Genomic DNA, 7,896 nt, shown 5'->3' with positions numbered 1-7,896 from the left:
TGTCTAGGGGGTAATATGCTCTCTGAAGATTTATTGTTGGTAGACATTGTCTTTTTCAACTCATTAATCCTGATCTGTGTTGATCCTGTGTAGCAGGTTCAATATGCTCTCTAGTTTGTCCATAAGGTCACCAATACTAGCTGAAGGTCCTAACCGCATGGTGACTCTGCCTGCTTTTCCTCTTAGTGATTTCCTAATGATACTAACAATAACATCTAAAGAATATGACTTGTCCCTCAATAGACGTTTTACCTCGTACTTCCAAAGATCAAATGCTAATTCTCCCCTTGTGTTTACTCCAGTGTAGATAGATATTCTTGGCTGTTGAATAGGACGTTTTACAGGTTTTGGAGGAATTAGTGGATTACCTGTTCTCTAACTTTCAACATATTCATTTATCCATGTCGTGAACACTTCTGCCGTGTCTGCTCTTGGTTTAACTTTCATACCTTTCGGAGCTTAAATTATATATTTTTTCCTCATATGAGACTATCTCTGCCTTGTTAATGTTGACAACGTATCTCAGTTTGTAAAATTTGTAAATTTCAGATTCAAAGAAACCGTTGCGTTCTACACGAGTGCACTCTAAGTGCGTACGTACATGTCAATGTTCAAGAAAATTGAGCAAGACGCATTCAATATATATGATCAATGCAACAGAAATAAATTATCAACACCATGCAAGTTTCAGGGGATAAATCATAAAAGGACAATAACCTTTAACTAGCAAACAAAATTTACCTTACCACAAACTGATTCAAAGACTCTCAAATGTAACCTCTATAAACACGATCAGCCCCACACCTTGACAACAACAGACCAACAAACTTTGATAAAAAAAAAATAAAAAAATAACTAGTGGAAAAATCAAACCAAATTCAAGATCAAAGACCACAGTTTCTTATACTGACAACTGCCAAGTCTCTAAGTATAGAACTGAAGTTTTATCTTATTTACTTACTGTGTATACGATATTATATTTATCTATCAATATACTTAGCTTTTTTGGAATAAATAAACTTAATTGAAATTATTAACTCACTGAAATTCAATCCAAAATCTCACAGGAAATGGGTATTAGGGGATACCAAGAAAAAAACCCAACTTAATTTGAGGCAAACCATAAATAAAATCCAAAAAAAAAAGAAATTTTAAAAAATGCAAATGTAAACAAACAAATGTAGGGCTAAATGAATATGAAAAGTAATAAAATCAAAATTCGAAAAAGTCACGTGACACCCGAGGCCATGAGCACGTAAATTTTTTGGTCCTGGTGATTTTGGTTTTATTGGAGTGTTTTTGATACAAAGTGGGATTCTATTTTGGTTTACTGTGTGTCAAATAGTGTTCTGTATTGATATATACTGGAAAAAAAGAGGAATTTCAACTTGGGTTTGTTTGAAACATGGAAACACGAAACAAAGGAATATCCAAAAAAAATTCTGACAACAGTTCACCCAAAGCCAAGCAAACCGAACATTCAGCAGAGCGTGACCAGGGTCCGTTATGTGACAAACTAAAAACCATATCGGACCAGGCCAAGTGTAATTATACCGAAATTACAACCTTGCGCTCCGAAAATGCTCAACTTAAGCGTGAACTTGATCTCCTGCGGTCGGTTGTGATTAGAATGGACAGAAAACTGTCACACATCGATGATGACATAACTGATCTTCGCTCGAGATCGATGAAAGACAATATATTGATTCACAACTATCCTTATACCCAACAAGAGGACTTGGCCACAGCGATACCCAATGATATAAAGCAATCACTGGGTGTCGATGTTGAGTTTGTCCGCATCCACAGGAACGGGGTCCGCCCACAGTTCAATGACAAACCGGTCACAATAACCGCTAAGTTGAAGGATCGCAATAAAAAGGATGAGATTCTCAACGCGCAGAGGCTAAAAAAAATTGCAAAACAGCGTTTACCCTTCTTCATCACTCCCCAACAGCCCGCACCCCTTACCTCCGCTAGAAATAAACTTTTTGATAAAGCGGATTCATTTCGCAAGCAGAACATTAACGTTAAAGTTCAAAGAAACGAGATAACAATGCCAAACGGTACGAAATACGAGGAAGAGGTACCCCTTATTTCCAGTGCGGATGCCTTGCAAATTTCCTCTGAGGAATATCAGTCCTTGGACGACGTTGTGGTTGTCTCCACGGAACCGGTGCGGAAAGACGGGTCTGAATTTATGGCGGTTGGTGCTCATATTCAGTCCTCGGACGAGGCCCTGAATATCTACAAAAAAACATCAATAGACCCTTACGCTGCAAGTTGCGACAGCAGAATCCTCGTATACAGGTTTCGCGACCAAAGTGGAAAAACTATCGAAAATTACCACGACGATCGGGAGCATGGGGCAGGACGGAGAATGCTAAGGTACCTCCAAGACAATCGGATCAACGACGTTGCAATTGTTTTGACGCGATGGATGGGGCGCTCGCACATTGGCCCAGCCCGTTTTTCCATCATGGAAAACTTGGTTTGTGACCTTGTTAACAACCTAGATGATCCAAGTGACGCCGGAAAATAACTGAATTTTCCTCATTCACACTATAAACTATTAAGGACAATGTCCGAATTACTTGTCTTTATAATTACGTATTTTGAAAAAAAAAACTGTATATGTATTTTCAAACACATGAAAAGATCCCATTAATTAATTCAAATGCCGACTTTTCATTCTGATTATGCCTATAATTTAATTCCGGAAATATTTATGTCTACCATTGTTTACTCTAATTTTAGTAACGTGTCGGCATATCCAATGTAAACATTCAACCCCTCAACCAAATTCACCGTACATCAGCACGTGCCTTTAACTTTAAACCCAGCAATCGAGCACTCCTTTTCTTTCCCCCTTCTGTATGTTTCCTTTCTCAATCATGTATCAACCTCAGACTAGTATAATTATTGGACAAGAGCATTTTTTGACCGTGTTGTTGTATTTCCAGCGAATCGTACAAGGTAAGCAAACTTTTTCTGTAACATGTCTTCGGTAAAAATTATATCTGCTAACTGTCAGGGTCTGCACGAATTTAAGAAAAGAAAAGATGTCTTTCAATATTATCGACAAACCCAATGCAATATTTTATGTTTACAAGACACTCATTTCACTTGTGATATGGAAGATAGTATTCAAAACGAATGGGGCAATGAAGTTTATTTTAATTCTTTTACCTCAAAGTCCAGAGGAGTAGCAATTTTTTTCAATAACAATTTTGAATATAAAGTACATAAGAATTTTACAAATGATTCTGGAAATTTTGTGGTACTAGACCTCAGCATTCAAAGCCATCGTTTAAGTTTGATCACAGTGTATGGTCCAAATGAGGACACGCCCCTTTTTTATGAAGAACTCTTTGAAATTGTAAGTGAAATAGGAAATAAAGACATAATAGTTGTTGGCGATTTTAATCTTATTATGGATCCCGATTTGGATTATTACAATTATCTTCATCTTAACAATCCTAAAGCAAGAGATAAAGTAATAGAAAAAATAAATCAATTCAATCTTATTGATATTTTTAGAGAAACTCACCCTGATAAGAAAAGGTACACATGGCGTAAACCAACCCCTCTTAAACAAGCAAGACTAGATTTCTTTTTAATATCAAACACCCTACTGTGTATGTCACAAGAAAGTGAAATCATAGCAAGTTATAAGTCAGATCATTCACCAGTACTCCTTAGTCTAAAATTCAATGAATTTACACATGGAAAAGGTTTATGGAAGTTCAATAATGCACTTTTATATGATAAGGAATTCTTAGATGTTGTTAATAAAAAAATACAAGAAATAAAACAAAATTATGCAGTACCCGTATATAACAATGCATCTATTGACAAAATTCCAAATGATGAAATTCAATTCACTGTCAATGACCAGCTCTTTCTTGAAACACTATTAATGGAAATCAGGGGCAAATGTATATCATATTCTAGCTATGCCAAAAAGAAAAATAACGAAAAGGAGAAATTTTTAATAAACCAAATAAAACAGTTGGAGGAAAAGTATGAAGAAAACATTCAAACAATTAATTTTAAAAAGAAAAAATTAGAAAATATCAGAAATCACAAACTTATGGGAAGTCTAGTAAGATCAAGAGCTAAATGGACCTGTGAAGGAGAGAAACCAAACAAGTTACTTTCTTAATCTTGAGAATAGAAATTTTGTAAATAAAATTGTCCCAAAATTAATAAAAGAAGATTGTTCCGAAGAAATCAATGGACAAAAGGAAATCCTGTTAGAGATAGAAAATTATTATAGAAATCTATATCAAAACAAGGGTGAATTTCAAGACTATGATTTAAATGAGATTCTAGAATCAGACTCTGAAATTTTTAAATTAAGCGATACTCAAAGAAATACCCTTGAAGGTGAAATAACTTATAATGAAGCCTCTCATGTATTGAAAAAAATGTCGAATAATAAGAGTCCTGGAAGTGACGGTTTCACTACAGAGTTCTTTAAAGTCTTTTGGAAACACTTAGGAGACTTTGTTATTAGATCAATAAATCACGGATACAATCTAGGGGAGTTATCTGTTACACAAAAGCAGGGTATAATCACCTGCATACCAAAAGATGGAAAAAGTAAATTTTACATGAAAAATTGGAGGCCAATCTCTTTATTAAATGTAGTTTATAAAATAGGGTCAGGCTGCATTGCTCAAAGAATGAAAACAATAATCAGTTCAATTATCAGTACCGATCAAAATGGCTTTGTTCCAGGAAGATATATAGGTGAAAATACTCGTCTTGTTTATGATTTAATGCAATATACTGAGAATAATGACATTCCTGGATTACTGTTAATGATTGATTTTGAAAAGGCATTTGACTCTGTCTCATGGAAATTTATTGATAAAACGCTTCAATTCTTTAACTTTGGTCCATCGCTCAGAAAATGGATATCAGTTTTTCAACAAAACACCTCCTCCTCTGTATCACAAGCAGGTTACTTATCCAACTTTTTTAAATTAGAGCGTGGTTGTCGTCAGGGTGATCCAATTTCATCATATATCTTTTTACTATGTGCTGAAGTACTAGCTATTAAATTAAAAAATAATAAAGGTATAAATGGTATTAACATAGATAATTCAGAATTTTTGTTATCACAATATGCAGACGATACCCTTATTATATTAAATGGCAGTGAGAGGTCTCTCAGAGAAGCAATTAGAGAGTTGAATAACTTTTATCAAATTTCTGGTCTCAAAATAAATATATCAAAAACTCAACTTGTCTGGATTGGTAGTAAAAAATACTCTTCTAATATGATATGTGAGGAAATGAACTTTCAATGGACAAGCACCTTTAAACTTTTAGGTATATATTTTGATGTGGACTTAACAAATATACCAAAACTTAATTATGACAAGAAATTAGTAAAAATCAAGCATATCATCAATCAATGGAGTAAACGACGACTTACTCCACTTGGCAGAATAACTCTTATAAAATCATTGCTTATTGCACAATTAAATCACCTCTTCATTTCTCTACCCTCCCCATCAAATACTTTCATGAAAAATCTGAATGAAACTCTTTTTAATTTTTTATGGCATTCCAAAGTAGATAAACTTAAAAGAAAGCAAGTAGTGCAAGACTATATTAATGGAGGTTTAAAAATGCTTGATATTAACAATTACAATCTGGGATTAAAATCATCATGGATAAAAAGAATTCTTTATTCCCAAGAAACAAAATGGAAAGTGCTGCTTGGCAAAACTGTATCTATAGAAAAAATATTAAAAACTGGATCAGACTATATTAATGTTGTTAAAAAGGAAATAAAAAATCCTTTCTGGAAAGATACATTTACTGTCTTTCAAATAATTCAAGAAAAATTAGAAGTTCAATCATGGGATGAATTTATTACTCAGCCCATTTGGAACAACCCGAAAATCAAAATTGAAAATAAAACAGTTTTCTATACAAACTGGTTTGATAAGAACATAGTATACATAGCAGATTTGCTTGATGAAAATGGAAATTTTTATTCTTTACAAGATTTACAAAAAAAAATTAAGATAAAAACAAATTTTCTGAATTATGCATCACTTAGAAATTCAATTAAAGCAAGTCTCTCAAGCTCAAAAATTCAAATTGGAACAAATAGCCCTAGACCGTTTCTTCCTCATAATATTAAAACATTTTGTAACAACAAAAAAGGAACAAAACATATCTACAATATTCTTACTACAGAAAACATTACTCCTCTTGGAAAAGTAAAATGGGGAAAGTTTTTTGAAATTTTAGACCTTCAGTGGGAAAATATCTTCACATTTCCCTTTTTATACACCAAGGATTCTAAATTGCAATGGTTGCAATTTCGAATAAATCAGTATATTTTGACAACAAACTCATTTTTATTTAAAATAGGTAAAACTGACACAAAGTTGTGTTCTTTATGTCAAAGTAATGAAGAAACTATCGTGCATCTGTTTTGGGACTGTTTACATGTCCAAAATCTTTTAAGCCACTTTATATCAATATGTGACGGAAAAGGTTTACATATTACATTAGAGGAAAAATCATTTATATTAGGAACCCCTAATTCAATTTATTTGGGTATAAATTTTCTTATAATCAAATCTTACATATACAGGAAAAGATGTCTACAGGAAAACTTATCAATCCAAGAACTTCTGATTGATCTCAAAACCCATATAACTACACTTAAATACACTGCAACAAAACAAGGCAAATATAATAATTTCTTAAACCAATGGACTGACTGGCTTTTTCTCATGTACATGTAGATCCTGACCATTGACATATTTACATAAGGCACGATTTATATATACCTTGTCTGAATACAACAACTCGGTAGTAAATATTTTGATTACGCCTAATTATTAATAAAATATTTCTGACATGATATATGTATCCTCATAATTCCCCCACTCTCTCCCCCCACTCTCCACTTCCTACTGTCTCTCATTTTCTCTCCCTTAAATTTGTTGAAATTGATCTTGTCAACAGACTTTTCAATTGTGCTAAATATACTTACATGTATATATATATTGTATGATATATTGTATGTGCAAATGCATGAAATTAATATCAATAAAAAAAAAAAAAAAAAAAAAAAAAAAAAAAAAAAAATAAAATAAAATCAAAATTCAAATGAAATTAAACAAAAAAAAAACCTAATTCACAAAACAAACAATATTTTTTGTCCAACAAAACAAAAGAAAAATACTGTTTGAAAATCAGACGAAAAAAAAGTTACAGAAAACAAATTTGAACTGAATGTATTGTAAACAGAAAAGAAATGTCAAATCGAACGACAGGGCATGCTCAATTGGAATAAAAATGCACCTCGGTTCAATATTGTTTATTCACTCAGCTATTTGATGCGCGATAAAGCTCTAATATTTATTGTAAATTTCGATGAAGGTTCACTAGCTTACTTTCACTTTAACGGGACATGGTCACGATTTTGGTCAAATTTTATTTTTCTGTTTGTATTATTAACAATGCCTCACTGAAGGATTGTAAACATTAAAATCGGAAAAATAATTTTTGACCAAAATCGTGACCATGCCCCTTTAAGTTCATCCGTCCTGTTTGTTGTCTTAAACTGGTTCTCTGAGGTGGAATTGATGACGTATTTTCCGGAAGGAGGTTTCCTGTAGGTGCCCAGCGATGTCGTTCCCAAGTCAGCCGAGTCCCAACGTGGGCGCTAGATTTTTGTAGCATTTGTTGTCTATTAAAGACAACGCTGCTTAAAAGGTTCTTCAATATTCACTGCTATGAATCCTGTAATCTAAAAAAACTCCCATTTACACACATCATCAAAGTCACACAAAACACAAACATACACGTATCTTGCAAACAATGTAATTTTAAGTATAAAACATGTATAAATGTAAAACA

The 7,896-nt window shown here is 33.0% G+C and overlaps 1 protein-coding gene across 1 annotated transcript; it reads left to right on the top strand.

Moving 5' to 3' along the window:
• The first annotated feature begins 1,228 nt into the window (after window positions 1-1,228).
• Window positions 1,229-2,542, top strand: LOC128163933 (uncharacterized). The gene has a single exon (XM_052827625.1). It carries the CDS (start codon window positions 1,406-1,408, stop codon window positions 2,540-2,542), a length of 1,137 nt encoding a protein of 378 aa, XP_052683585.1. The 5' UTR covers window positions 1,229-1,405.
• Window positions 2,543-7,896: the final 5,354 nt, after the last annotated feature.

This window comes from Crassostrea angulata, chromosome 9, assembly GCF_025612915.1.
Source record: "Crassostrea angulata isolate pt1a10 chromosome 9, ASM2561291v2, whole genome shotgun sequence".
In the NCBI taxonomy this organism is placed as follows: Eukaryota; Metazoa; Mollusca; class Bivalvia; order Ostreida; family Ostreidae; genus Magallana; species Magallana angulata.
This window is presented reverse-complemented; position numbering and strand designations above follow the sequence as displayed.

Bases quoted from the DNA above. Each gene is read 5' to 3' on its own strand.
- LOC128163933 (XM_052827625.1), top strand. From the start codon at position 1,406: ATGGAAACACGAAACAAAGGAATATCCAAAAAAAATTCTGACAACAGT.